At 45.1% G+C, this 15579-nt stretch overlaps 1 protein-coding gene across 7 annotated transcripts in view; it reads left to right on the top strand.

The window, feature by feature from the left end:
* The window catches only part of ANK3 (ankyrin 3), a 288028-nt gene that overhangs the window by 109195 nt on the left and 163254 nt on the right, over window positions 1-15579 (top strand). For all 7 annotated transcript variants that reach the window (XM_074958832.1, XM_074958833.1, XM_074958837.1 and 4 more), the window contains one exon: window positions 15144-15242. In XM_074958832.1, coding sequence (XP_074814933.1) covers window positions 15144-15242 — 99 coding nt within the window. The remainder of the gene's footprint in view (window positions 1-15143; window positions 15243-15579) is intronic.

The following is a 15579-nucleotide window of genomic DNA, read 5'->3' as shown; positions in this document are numbered from 1 at the left end:
TTTAGGGATTGTGTAAATGGATTAAACTCTGTATTCAGTCCTGTTGTGGCCAAGAAGGTAAGCCTATCCTGTTACGTCTATGATAGCTTTCCTTATGTGATTGAGGAATGAACGTCTCTACCTCTGACTTCTATAAAGCTGCCTCATGGAACTCAAGTCACACGTTCACACAACACTCTCAATTTAGGAGATAACTCTGATTCTTTTTTCAAGAGATCAGCCTTCATTTAACTAAGCAATCCTCAACCCTCCACTAGGTACTGTAATTGCTCAGAAGTGTTATGAGAATGGGGAATCTGTAGAGGCAATTCTTGCTGAAGAAAGAAAAGTTCTTCATCTGTATAGTGCATTTGAAGTTTCTTACTGTTTCGCTCTCTTTCTCTCCTGTTTCAGTCAGGACTCCAAATAGTGCAAACGATCTAAGGAAAACTGAGATCCCTTATATGACCTCATAATAAACATTCAGATTTTAGTGTTTTGAAGTGGGTTATATAGGCAACATGCAATACTGATAGCAATACTGCTGAGTAGCAGAATACCATTAACACATCATTAGGAGCTGGCCACAAATAAGTGTAAGCAGCATGACAAGAGAACCTGTTGTTTTCCTTATTGTTTGTTTTTTGTCTTGTATAATTGTCCTTTGCAGTAGCATACTTCCCTTTTCTTCTATGACATTTTTATTTCATGCATCTTGAGACTGGAGAAAAAATTCTTAAATAGGGCAGGTATTACATAAATCTGAGAAAAAAGCTTAAGAATTCTGGGCTACTTTTGAGGCTTCCTGGGGAAGAGGAAAATATATATCGTTTTCTCATTTCAAAAGAATCACAGTCTATCTCACTGCAGTCTGTGCATGCATGTCAGGTTCCATGAAAAATGTAAGATTTAGTCTTCTGCAATGATGGTGGTACTGTGGCATCTCAAAATTCTAAACAAAGGAAGATTCCTGGGGGAGTGAATATTGAATTTTCATAGTGGACATTGTACAGTGTATATATGTAGCCATACAGTTGTATAGATAAATAAAATATTTCACTGGCAGAAAAAATATATTGTGCAATGTTATGGCTGAGAACTTAAATACACAAAAGCTAGAAATTTAGTAATACTTTCTCCTAATTCTATAGCAAATTCCTGGCATGACAGTCTGGCAGTCATCAGCTATTCTTTCATGCATTCCTCCAATGTCAATATTAAACCCTTCTCAGATCCTGCTCTCAATCCGGAAGTAAGAGGAGGGTCTTATTAAAATCCAAACTCATTCTAATATTTTGATAACAAATTGGATTTGGAAAAAAAAATTAGGACTGTCAAGCAATTAAAAAAATTAATCACAGTTAATCGCACTGTTAAACGATAATAGAATACCATTTATTTAAATATTTTGGATGTTTTCCACATATTTTGGATGTTTTCTTCTTTGAGTGATTGCTCATATCGATTCCAATTAGGTGTGTGCGTGCCGCATGCACGGCCATCGGAAAGTTTTTCCCCTAGCAGCATCCGTCAGGTCGGCTGTGGAGCTCCCCGGAGTCGCACCTCCATAGCGCTCAATATATGACCCTGCTGACCTGGCGCCTCCTCAGTTCCTTCTTACCGCCTGTGATGGTCGTTGGAACTGTGGCATCTTGCTTAGCAAGTTCTCCACGTTTCCCTAGCTTGATTCTCATAGTAGTTGTTCTTGTTCTTTCTTGTAGTTTTCTTTTTGTTTTTGGTGTAGTTAGTAGCAGTTGGGTTGGGGGGGTCTCCCTCTGTCCCAACTGCTTTCCCTTGGGAGGGCTCTCACGCTCAATCCCCAGGATTCAAATCCTGCAAATCCTGCTCCAAGCCCATGTCAACGGGTGACCACCACAACTCTTGTCTGAAGTGTCTGGGGGAGGCTCACCAAGCCGAAAAGTGCAGGATCTGCAAAGGGGTTCGTCCTAGGACCAAGAAGGAGTGGAACTTTTGTCTTAAGCAACTCCTTATGGAGGTGGCACTTAGACCCCAGGCTCCTTCGGCGCAGCAGGACCCAGCACCGAGTTCTTCGGTGCACAGTGCCTGGGCGACAGTGGTGAAAGTGGCCCCGCAGATGGACTCTGGCCAAGACCTGCTGCACTGCTGCTCCCCGTTGCTGAAACTGGCGGCTTCGGCCTGGCATCATCCCACTCCCCAGCACCGAAGTGGCACTGGAAGCAGGAGAAGAGTATCTCTGCTGCGCAGAGACCCACCCACCTGGAGCCTGCCAATGGGGCGCGTCCCAAAGAGGAGCACCCGGGCGCTAAGGCTGTGGACACGGCACCGTCGACTTTGGCCCCACAAGGAGAGCCATCGAGTCCGGTGCCATTGGACTCCTCGACCCATAGCACTGTGGAAATGCAGATGCCGTCCACTCTGGATACCTTTGTGGCTGCGAGGGACCTCATCGCCATGACAGCACCGGGGTCTCCTCTGCTCCATGCCAAGCCTCCAGTGCCTCAGCGTGTGGCACCATCTCAAGGCAAGCCAGCATTGTTCCGATCATCGGCACCATCGGTCGAACCTCGGCACCGTTCAAGGTCCAAGCACCGCTCCCCATTACGGCACTGCTCCCCGTTGTGGCACCAGTCGCACTTGCGGCACTGCTCCCGATCGTGTCATCGCTCCTGGTCATGGCGCTGCTCCGTACAACGGTCGCCTTTGCAGAATAGGACCCAAACTTGGTACCGGTCACAACGCCGCTCACCATCTCAGCACAGCTCCAGGTCGCGGTACTGCTCTAGGTCCTGGCACTGCGGCATGTCGTGGCATAACTCCCCAGCTTCACAACAATGCTCTCCAGCTTCACGACGCCGTTCTCCAAAGCAGGTCCTCATGGCACCACCCTGGCCCTCACAATCCCAATCCCGTTCCTCAGGCTTGGAAACGGGGTCTCAGTATTCGGAGCGGGACTGAGGCCATTCAGACCATGGATGCCCTGATACGGGGGCAGGTGCGCAATATGGGTCTGCAGGCCGAGGAGGTGGTGGAATCGGAGCACCCAGTAGTAGACATTTTGGCCCCGGAAGGTCCGTCAAGGGTGGCCTTGCCCCTCATCAAGACCATTCAGGCCAATGCCAAAACCATCTGGCAGACCCCCGCCTCTATACCCCCTATGGCCAAAGGGGTCAAATGCAAGTACTTTGTGCCCTCGAAGGGCTATGACTAGCTCTTCATGCATCTGCAACCCTGCTCACTGGTGGTTGCGGCCATGAATGAGAAAGAGAGCTAGGGATAGCAGGCCCCAGCACTCAAGTCGAAAGAAACCAAGCAGCTGGACTTGTTTGGCTGCAAGGTGTACTCCACTGGGGGCTCCAGCTCAGGACTGCTAACCAACAGGCACTCCTGAGCTGTTATAACTTCAGCTCCTGGAACTCAATGCTCAAGTTCAAGGAGCTTGTGCCACCTGAGTCCAGAGGGGAGTTTGGGGCCCTTGTTGATGAGGGCAAGATGGTGGCATAGACCTCATTGCAGGCCTCACTGGATGCTGCAGACTCAGCAGCACGTACCTTGTCCTCGGGCATTGCCATGAGGTGCACCTCATGGTTGCAAGCCTCGGGCCTACCACTTGAGGTTCAGCAGATGCTGCAGGACCTGCCCTTTGATGGGGAGAGCTTGTTCACGGAACAGACTGACTCTCAGCTGCATAGTCTTAAGGACTCCAGGGCAACTATGAAGTCCCTGGGTATGCACACCCTGGCAACCCAGCGGAAGCACTTCAAGCCCCAGCAGCCGCAACAACACTCCTACCCTTCTCGGCTGAGGCAGGTCTTCTACAGGCAGAGGGGATGGAATGGCAGAAGGAAGCCTTCCAATCCCCAACAGGATAAGGCTAGGGCCCAACCAAACCATCGTTGGGCTCCAAACAGGCATTTTGAAGGGATGCCCGAGTACGGTGTTCCGGACTCAACCCTGGATCCTTCCCCACCCTTTTTGAATCGTTTATCCCACTTCCACCGTGCGTGGTCCCAAATAACCTCGGACCGCTGGGTCCTTCTCACAGTGCAAATGGGATACTCTCTCCAATTCTGCTCCTATCCACCCTCCCACGCCCCTTCCCTCTTCAGGGACCGCTCTCACAAGCATCTCCTTATACAGGAGGTTCAGGGGCTCCTTGCCATGGGAGCAGGGGAGGAGGTTTTATGGGAGCTAAGGGGCAAGGGGTTCTACTTCTGTTATTTCCTAATTCCCAAGGCCAAAGGGGGCCTCAGGCCCATTCTGGACCTGCGCGGGTTCAACAACTTCATGGGAAAGCTGAAGTTCCACATGGTCTCCCTAGGCACTATTATCCCCTCTCTGGATCCTGGAGACAGATATGCTGCCCTCGACATGAAGGATGCGTACTTCTACATAGCAATTCATCCGGTGCACAGGCGCTTCCTGAGCTTCGTGGACACTACCAGTTTATGGCCCTTCCCTTCGGCCTTTCAACAGCCCCCCGGGTGTTCTTCAAGTGCATGTTGGTCATGACTGCTTTCCTCCATTGATGGCAGGTGCCAGTATATCCCTACCTCGATGACTGGCTACTTCGGGGCCGCACCAGACAGCAAGTGCAGTCCCAACTCTGCCTGGTGAGGTGTACATTTCAATGGCTGGGTCTCCTCCTCAATGTAGACAAGTCAACCCTAGAACCAACCCAAAGGATAGAATTCACTGGGGCAGTGCTGGACTCCGTTCAAGCTCGGGCCCTCCTGCCGAAGTCCCATTTCTGAGCTATCGCGGGCATCATTCAGGGCCTTCAGCAATTCCCGACCTCGACAGCAAGAGATTGCTTGGCCATATGGCTTCTTGCACATACGTGACTCAGCACGCCAGGCTCCAGCTCAGGCCGTTGCAGGCATGGCTCACCTCAGCCTACCATCCAGGGCGAGACAGCTTGAATTCAATGGTCATGGCGCTGGAACATATCCTCGACGCCCGAGCAGTGTGCAGGGGAGTCCCCCTCCACAGCCCACAGCCCTCCTTGTCTCTGGTTACAGACGCATCAGCTCTGGGTTGGGGGCACATCTGGGGAACCTCCAGACCCAAGGCCTGTGGTCACAGAATGAGCTCTCCCTCCATATCAATGTCAGGGAGCTAATGGCGGTGCGTTTGGCTTGCCAAGCCTTCCGGGCCCAACTGCAAGGTCGCTGCGTGGTGGTTCTAACGGGCAACACCACAGCCGTGTTTTTCATCAACAAGCAAGGGGGGGCCCATTCCACCCGCCTCTGCCAGGAAGCCATTCGACTGTGGGAGTTCTGCATAGCCCACTTGATTCGCCTCATAGCATCCTTTCTTCCAGGGATCCAGAACCTGCTGGTGGACCACTTCAGGAGGTCCTTCCACTCACACGAGTGGTCTCTCCAATCGGATGTCGTCCACTCCATCTTCCAAAGTTGGGGGGTTCCCCAGGTTGACCTGTTTGCCACCAGATACAACAGGAAGTGCCCAGCATTCTGCTCCTTCCAGGGTCGTAGCCCAGGCTCCCTCACAGACGTGACCCTGCTGCCCTGGACAGGTTGCCTGCTCTACACCTTTTCTCTGTTCCCTCTTGTGCACAAAGTCCTGCTCAAAATCTGCAGGGAGGGGGCAAAGGTGATCCTGATAGCTCCAGCATGGCCTCGCCAGCGCTGGTACACCATGCTGCTGGAGCTGTCGGTCGATGTACCGGTCACGTTGCCTCTCCTCCCCGACTTACTCACTGACGACCACAGTCGACTCTGTCATCCCGACCTACAGTCCGTCCACCTCACAGCTTGGGAGCTGCATGGCTGAACCCCACGGAGTTTCTGTGCTCAGACCAAGTAAGATGGGTCCTACTGTGCAGTAGGAAGCCCTCTACTAGAGCCACATATCTGGTGAAGTGGAAAAGATTTTCGTGTTGGTGTGACCAGCGCCGCACCCCTCCAGGTGCCGGTGCCCCTCATTTTAGAGTATCTCCTGCACCTGAAACAGGAAGGCCTGGCAGCCTCCTCCTTAAGGGTTCACCTTGCTGCCATCTCAGCCTTCCATCCAGGCACGTCTGGCCACTCTGTCTTTGCCAATCCTATGGTTGTTTGCTTTCTCAAAGGCTTGGACCGTCTATATCCTCAGATCCGTCAGCCTATCCCTATGTGGGTTCTTAATCTGGTCCTTTCAAGGCTCATGGGGCCCCGACTTGAGCCACTGGCCACGTGTTCCCTCCTGTATCTCTCCTGGAAGACGGCTTTCCTGGTTGCTATTACCTCTGCGAGACGGATTTCTGAGCTGAAGGCCTTCACCTTGGAACCACCTTACACGGTCTTCCACAGGGATAATGTGCAACTCAGACTGCACCAGGCCTTCCTCCCCAAGGCGGTGTCCAGCTTTCACACCAGCCAGGACATTTTCCTGCCTGTCTTTTTCCCTGCACTCAAAAATAAAACAATGTAAAACTTTAGAGCTTACAAGTCCACTCAGTCCTTCTTCTTGTTCAGCCAATTGCTCAAACAAACAAGATAATGCTGCCCACTTCCTGTTTACAGTGTCACCTGAAAGTGAGAACAGGCATTCACAAGGCACTGTTGTAGCCAGCATCGCAAGATATTTACATGCCAGATGTGGTAAAGATTCATATGTTCCTTCATGCTTCAACCACCATTCCAGAGGACATTGCATCCATGCTGATGACGGATTTTGCTCGATAATGATCCATAGCAGAGCAGACCGACGTATGTTCATTTTCATCATCTGAGACAGATGCCACCAGCAGAAGATTGATTTTCTTTTTTGGTGGTTTGAGTTCTGTAGTTTCCACATTGGAGTGTAGGTCTTTCAAGACTTCTGAAAGCATGTTCCACGCCTCGTCCCTCTCAGATTTTGGAAGGCACTTCAGATTCTTAAACCTTGGGTCAAGTGCTGTAGCTATATTTAGAAATCTCACATTGGTATCTTCTATGCATTTTTTCAAATGTGCAGTGAAAGTGTTCTTAAAATGAATAACATGTGCTGGGTCATCATTGGAGACCGCTGTAATATGAAATATACGGGTAAAATGCAGAGCAGAAGACATACAGTTCTCTCCCAAGGAGTTCAGTCACAAATTTAATTAACACAATATTTTTTTTTAATGAGCATCATCAGCATGGAAGTATGTCCTCTGGAATGGTGGCCAAAACCTGAAGAGGTATGAAAATTTAGCATATCTGGCATGTAAATACCTTGCAATGTCAGCTACAAAAGTGCCATGCAAATGCCCGTTCTCACTTTCAGGTGACATTGTAAATAAGAAGCCGGCAGCATTATCTCCTGTAAATGTAAACAAACTTGATTCTCTTAGCGATTGGCTGAACAAGAAGTAGGACTGATTGGACTTAGGGTCTAAGGTTTTACATTATTTTGTTTTTGAGTGAAGTTATGTAACAACAAAAATAATACTATTATTGTAATCAAAAATACTATAAAGTGAGCCCTGTACATTTTGTATTCTGTGCTGTAATTGAAATCAATATGTTTGAAAAAGTGGAAGACATGCAAAAATATTTAAATAAATCGTATTCTATTATTGTTTAACAGTGCGATTAAAACTGCGATTAATCGTGATAAATTTTTCTAATTACGATTGATTTTTTTTTTAGTTAATTGCATGAATTAACTGTGATTAATTGACAGCCCTAAAAAAAGTTAAAACTACTGAGGTGGAGGCATTTCTTACAGGCCATTTAAAAACCTCATTGGGGGCCACAAAACTGACCTAGTGCTGGTAAAATCTTTTTTTGAAGTACATACATTGTGGTGATGAGGCAGTGATCTGGTTAAAGAGGCTTTATACTCCCTCCACATCTATACTTTGGGCTGTAATCACCGTATAAGTGTTTGGAACCAGCCAATCAAACCAAGTCATTTTATAAACTGATTGATACCATGTAAATTGACTGTATATGACCAGACTGTGATCAACCCTTGCGTGAGGGTGTGGGAGAAGGGGAAGCAGAAGAACTAATTACAACAGTAGTTTCTGTGAGGAGGGGCTGCTCAGTCCTTGCTCTGGGGAACAAATCACCCTGAAGGGGGCAAAGAGGACGTGAAGCATGGCTCTGCTCCTCCAACACAGCCCATAGAGCATGGCAAGCATGACAGAGAGAGCAATCTGTGCCATCCAAATAGATAGTGCAGAGCCCACACTCACCAAGCAGCCCCAGGAGAGATTGAGCCTCAGCACAATCACTGTCAATCCTTGTGGTCCTGCTGGGGCAGGGCAGCTCCACACTGCCCCCTACACAGGTCTGTGTTTGAAACAGTCTAGCCCACCAGCATTGTAGCAATCTGCTTGGTGTTAGAAAGCTACATATAAACCTTTGGTGTGATAGAAAGAAGATGTATAAATATTTACCTCTTCTCCAAGCAACATCCATTTCTCCATATATTTTCAAAGCCACAGGTTCTGTTTGGGCGGGCTGGTTAGGGGATTGTACAGGATGCAGATAATACCAGAAACCAGAAGGAATATTTTACTTTTGAAATAAAACTAACTAAATTTGCTTTCTGGTGTTTTTAAATTGGCCCTTCATTTGCTGACTGACTTTGTCATTCATGTTATTCATTTGAAACAATAAAAGATAACCTTAAACTTCTGTCTTGAGCTGTAAAGAATGGCGGAATGTGTCAACAGGGACCTGATCTCCTTTCAAACAGGAACATTTCTCTTAACAATTTTGGGATTTATATTCAGATAGTTGATGGGCACAGAATACTTAAATGTTTAGGCTATTTTATATATAAATGTCTGTAATTCAAAATTCTGAGTACCCATCTGAATAATATAGAGCGGGGCAGCTGGGTTATCTTAGTCCCCTCTTCTGACCATACAAAAATGTGGGAGCACCAAATGCAATTAAAAGTGGCGCATTTAAACATGATTGTAGGAAATGTTCTTCCACACAGTGCATGAACAACCTTTGGAACTCACAGCAACAATATATTACTGAGGTATTATATTTTTATTTTTTATATTTTTAATTATTATATATTTTTTTAAAATGGGCATATTTAGTCTTGAGAAAAGAAGACTGAGGGGGAACCTGATAACAATCTTAAAATGTATTAAGGGCTGTTATAAAGAGGATGGTGATTAATTGCTCTCCATGTCCAAAGGACAAGAAGTAATTGTCTTAATCTGCTGCAGGAAGATTTAGGATAGATATTAGGAAAACCTTTCTAACTATAAGGATAATTAAGCAGTGGAATAGGTTACCAAGGTAGGTTGTCAAATCCCCATCATTGGAAATTTTTACGAATAGGTTGTCATGGGTGACCTAGATTGACTTGGTCCTGCGTCAATACAAGGGGCTGAACTAGCTGACCTGTTGAGGTCCCTTTCAGCCCTACGTTTCTATGATTCTATTACTGTTATCACCCACAATGTGCTACGTGTTGTGCAAAAACAAAGGAAAGTACGGTCCCATCCCTAAAAGGCTTGCAGTCTAAAACAAACAAGGGATAATTGTAAGGGGTATAAATGGGAATCCACAATTGGTTTAAATAGAAGAAAAATTATAAGGATGTAATATCTCATACTTCAAATTATAGAGCAGTGACTAACTGCATGCCTATTGAAAGTACTTCAAGTCATGAGTAAATGAAGTCACCAAAGAAAAGGGTGTTAAGGGAAATAAGAAGGGGCATGTATACGTTATATGGTTTTATAGCTATTTAGCTTATTCTGATACGATTTTCTGATTGTGATATGTGGATGTCACATCCTGTAAAATATTCCTATAAGACATGGTGACACACTGAGAGCTAGAAATTGCCATAATGAATCAGACCTGTCATTCATATAATCCCAGTATCCTACCTCTGACAATACCCAGCATCACATGCTTCAGAGGAAGGTGCAAATCACCCTGCAGTAGGCACTTTAGAGCAGAGTTGCACCATTTTAGGACATTTTAAAAGGAGTTTTAGATTTTGTAATGCAGCAAATGACTTCAATAGTTCCCTGATTTACTATCCTATCTGAAAAACAAAGAGAGAAAGTTATAGAAGATCAAACAAATAAAAATACACTGATAAGACAGCAGCTGATGTGAGTTGACTAAGGAATTCAAAACCTTTCGTTTGGTGTCTGTACTGTTTGCTGATACCAGAGTTTTAGCATTAATAAACTACACCAAAGCTGCACATGTTATGAGGCTTTATTTTTATCTCTAGATTCTGGTGCCAGGTACAAGCAACTCAGATTTCACTTGCCTGATTATGTATTGTCACCAGAAACCGTAACTGAAAATCTTGCTTGAGCTTTATTCTCTCATCAATTCATGTTCATAACTGCCATGAATGTATTTTTACTGATGGGAGAAGAGGCCACTAGTCTGACACGGCTGGGCAGGATTTATTCACTACTGGCCTGGTCCTTCACTGAAGTCCCTTGGAGACATTCCATTGACTTCAGTGAGCATTGGGTCAGGTCCTAAATTGTTCTTGAAATAGACTGTATTTAAATAACACATTATCCTAAACTATTCAGGGATCAGGACTGAGGCTATTGACAGATAGCAGAGCCTGGAATCCATCTACTCCCCCACAAATAAACAATTCAGATAGCAGAATGGCACTTTTAAATTCTGAATGGAAAAATTATACAGCTGCTTTAAATTTTTCCCCCAGGGTGAAATCACTCACCCTTCATCCATCTCATTTTTTTAACTTTACGTCCCATCATATCCTCTACACCTGCCTTCTAGCTAAAGAAAGCTAAATAAAGCTCCCTACGCTGCATTCATTCATCCAGTTTATGAACTGGCTGAGTAGGTCACTAGAGAATGACTCTCAAATGGGATGTGCACACACTGCCTCTGCAGTTGTACCAGCCCAGGAAAGAGGAACTGAACTTTGATCATTCACAAGCTAGTGTGTTTCACTAGACCAGTTAGTTTCCTTAGGTTTTGCTCACCTCACTATCCTGAGTGCAACTGTGCAACATCATCTTTTTAAAATCGACTATACTGTTGGTCAGGAATTTGAGTCATTTGACCTAGATGCATTTTTGACCAATAGCATGGTCTTTTTCTATTATTGCAAACAAATGGTATATATGCATAAATATTTCAGAGTGAAAGTAACCTGTATATGCATTTTAGATCTGATCCTGCACCATTTGAGTCAACAGGAGTTTGGCAAAGATGGAGCAAGATTGGACTCAATGTGACTATATGGTTTATAAAAAATATATTTTATTTTTGAGTTAATCATGATCATTTTGTCAATACAAAGGGCTCTGCCATGAGTTTATTGATAGCAGAATCAGAAATAAATGCAGTATTTTCTTCTATGTCATGTAATATAGTTATAATTTACCATAAAGAGAAAAAGTTGTTTGTTTATTGGTTTATCTTTGTTTTCACAGGTCCCCCAGACTCTCTCGTAGAGCCTGATTCTCACATACACTAAGTATGTTTTTCACTATTCTGGCACTATACCCAGACCTTAAATTGGGCTTGTTACATTTACACTCACCTACAGCCCATTGCCCAGAATGGTGTAAAGCGGCTTTGCGGTAAATGAGATCCATACCCTTAATTTTTAGTTTTTTCTGCCTTTTTATATATCCTCCCCATTTCTTCACACATAGGTGTTTTCTCTTCCAGTCCAATCATGTTATGAGTAAAGTCAATTGTTTTGTCCTAACAGCACTTGGACTGAGTGGAGGGTATTGAGATTCTTTCTTTTGACCTGCCAGTACACTCACCACAGCAGGTGGGAAAGGTTTTATATTGGCCCCACGTTACCTGGATTATACTTTCACTGGACAGGTGAAGAATGTTTTCTCTTCAGGCCTGATAGACTCAAGCGCTAGTTTTAGTGGGAAGATGGAGGTCTCTTTTTTATGTCCCTTTAGCATCACTGATATCTTTCCTCTTGGGAAGAGGGGGGAAAGGAGGAAGACTATCTTAATGATTCCTACACTTTCCTTTCCTCCGTCCTCTCTGCCAGGCAGCTTTCCCCCCTAAAAGCTAACAGTTCCCTCCAGTGTTTGGCTACTGTGATGTATTCACCCATTATTATATCACTGTCTTTAACACCCAGCTTCAAAATAAATGGAATTAATTATTTTTAAAAGTAACCCTGAAGTTGCATGCATTAGTTTCACAAGTGACCACACAGTTATATCATCTAAGTCTTCACTCTTCCCTCCCCCCTGTCCCATATGTCCAGGGGTGAAAGTAACTTAAAGGACTTACCGGTACTCTGGAGTCCTGAGCAGGGGGCTTGGCCTCAACCAAAAGAGGTGGCCTCAATCGGAAGAGGCGGGGCCTTTAAAGACCCGGGCCCTTTAAATCAAGATTAAAAGCCCCTGGGGCTCCGGCTGCGGTAGCAGCGGCTGGGAGCCCGGACCTTCTAAATCGCTGCTACCCCAGGGCTCCAGCAGCAGGGCTCGGGCGGCAATTTAAAGGGCCTGGGTCTCCGGCTGCTGCAGGGAGCCCCGGGCCCTTTAAATCACTGCCGGAGCTCTACCACTGCTACCCCAAGAAGGCAGGACAGCAGGGTTGGGACAGTGATTTAAAGGGCCCGGGGCTTCCCGCAGCAGCCAGAGCCCTGGGCCCTTTAAATCACTGCTGGAGCCCTGCCACCGCTACCCCAGGGCTCTGGCAGTGGGGCTTGGGCGGCAATTTAAAGGGCCTGGGACTTCCCACAGCGGCCAGAGCCCGGGGCCCTTTAAATGGCCGTCCTAGGGAAGCCAGTCCAATCTGGTATGGCATACCAGCTCTTGCCAGTACATTGTACTGGACCATACCGGCTTACTTTCACCTCTGCGTATGTCTTCTTGGGGTGATCTCATCTTAATGCTGAGCCCAATCTTGCCAACTGTACCAAACATAGTGCTTACTACCAGCTGTAGTACCATGGAAGCCAATGGGTTAGATTCTTGACCCCACTAATTCCCCTTTGGATTGCTCCAGCACCACAAAGGGGACTTAATACTGTCCTAAATGAGCAGTTAAGGATTCCCTCAGCATGGGGGAATTCTTGGCTGAAATAGAGGGCATGTTGGGGGCTGGATGAAGTATGTCAGAGCATGCTGAACTCCAGTGATCCCTGCTGGCACAGTGGCCTCAGAGGGTGGTTAAAACCTGGTGCAATTTAGAAATGTCTTGAGGCTGCTCTAAGTTACAGTGGCTGAACCAGGATTGGGGGGTTGGACAGGGAGCATACATTTGCCTTATCCATTTCATGGACTCCAAGCACTGTCCCAGCACATCTGAGGACTCAGCCCAATGAGACTATGCCCAGCAATTAGGATTAGTCCCAGTACTAAGTGTTTGCAGACTCAGGCTCTTATATTTTAAGCTTACTGAGACAGAGACTCAATCTTTGTCTGTTTTATAAAGCACCATGTACGTCTATGGCACTGTATATGAGCAATAAATAACAAAATAATTATTTTGAGTTTGGGTGCCTTATAATAATTAGCTGATTTAAATATAGATATTTATTTCCTGGGTATTGTACTATATACGCTTACTTTTAGGCCTTGTGGCTAAGGCAAAGTGTACTATTGATTTAACATCTGAGACATCCTTATCTTGGGAGCTGTATTCTGCCCTGGCAGGTTAATTGACTTGATGCTCTAATGATCTATAATACTGTACAGAATGTATAGAACAGCTATGTCTTTGTCTCCTTGTGAAAATGTAATGTATCTGTGTGATAACGTTAATACAATCTTTCTGGTACAAAGTAGCCAAGGTATAGGTTAACAGTGAAGCATTATGTAAGTCAAAGGCATGCTGATGTAGGTGCTCAACATACTAATCAAGTACAAGTTAGCTTGCCACATTCTGTAAATATTGTTTTTTGTGCTGGTATTCTAGTCATTCCAATCACCTGCTATTTTGAGAAAACACATACTGAACAGTCTATTGGCTGGGTTGTACAAATCTACCATACTGTAGCTATTCAATGCATTGAGTGCATCTCTGATGCATAAAGCCATAGGACAGATGCTCTGAGTAAAACTTAACTGTTCTTTCTCAGTCATCAGGAAGTTGGTTTTATACAGCCAGCTGTTATTACTATCCCCCAAAACAAAGATGATCATGTCTTTAAAATTATATTCATCTTAGTATTGAGGCTACATTTTCGATTTAAATCTCTTCATGTTCACTTGACTGTATATGATTAAGGCTAGGTTTGTGGCACAGACATCACAGTGTTCACAGTAATTGGGAGTTTAAATAAAGTCTGTGACCCCACAGGGGGTCTGGGCTCAGGTCCCTACTCCAGGCGTTGTGACCTGGCCCAGTCTCTGTCTATGGAGAGAGGGGGATGCCCCAAATGTGAGTGGCACTCCTGACTACATGGGCCATTTCACAACACCTGGAGCAGGGAGCTGTGAGGTAGAGCGGCCGCTGCAGGTTAAGTGTGGGGCAGGCTTGCTGTCTGACTCCTACCCACCCCCACCTCCCGTCAGACCCCCACTATCTCCCTTTCCCGAACTTATCATTTTTCACCACACCTCTGCCATGAAATTTATTAACAATTTCCATGACAAAATCATAGACCTATATCTGATTGAATATATACACTATGTACACTATGATATAGAGAACCCGCCAAAGCATGAAGAAACACCTGAGCTGCATGTAGTTTAAAAGGGTCTTTGAATGTGTTATATAATTGTCCTCTATGCGTAGCAAAGTGGCATACTATTGTGCTGCTGAACGTGATTCAGGAACAAAAATTAAAATGCATGCAAATATTTACTTTACAGTCTGACTTGAAGTGTAACTATCAAAGTATTTACCAGAGCAGGTTGGTTAGAGGTGATTGCTATGGTGCTGTACATTGTCAAATCCTAGATGTCTGTAGAATTTACAGGTAATGCTCAATAATGAATGTTTACGGGCACATTGTTGCTTTTGAAATAGGGCAGATTGCTAGGAATCTGTTTTGTCTTATGATCATTTTCTTGCCGAGTGAAGCTCAGAAAAGCTTTGTGGAGTATGGGTCTTTAGTATAGTGGTTCACCTGTGTAGATGAATGCATAGTCTTTCTAGTCTTCTAACCTCCTAGGGAAACAAAGCTGTATTTGTCTCAGCAGTGGTTGTAAAGGAGTCTTAGTCCATTCTATGAATGAATTGCAATGCTGAGCTAATAAAGGAGACTCATCTGAAAGTTTACTTTATATGCTTTATCTCCTACAGAATGATATCACTCCATTACATGTTGCATCGAAGAGAGGAAATGCTAATATGGTCAAACTCTTACTTGATCGAGGCGCTAAAATCGATGCCAAAACAAGGGTAAGATTAAATGTGAATGATCTGGGTGGTATTATTTACAGGTTTATTCTTTTGCCATGTATGTTTGTAAACAAACGAAAATATTCACTTACTTGGCAAGCTTTGGTGAGAGTACAGAATTATCTTTGGTTTTTATACAATCATTGCTAGTGTTTTACCTCTCATTCAAATAATGTTCTAAACACCTTGTTACGTTAAAGCTCAGAGCTAACTTCCATGCAGGCAAAGCAATGCCTGTCTTTTCTCTGGTATCTCATGAAGGCTACTTCTAGGTGGATCATTTGGAAGCACGAATAATTACACCTACCAATGAGTGAACCCTGAAAGTGTGGTATTC

Source organism: Natator depressus, chromosome 7 (assembly GCF_965152275.1).
Source record: "Natator depressus isolate rNatDep1 chromosome 7, rNatDep2.hap1, whole genome shotgun sequence".
NCBI classification, from domain to species: Eukaryota; Metazoa; Chordata; order Testudines; family Cheloniidae; genus Natator; species Natator depressus.
Note: the sequence above shows the minus strand (reverse complement) of the source record. Positions and strands in the feature narration are given on the sequence as shown.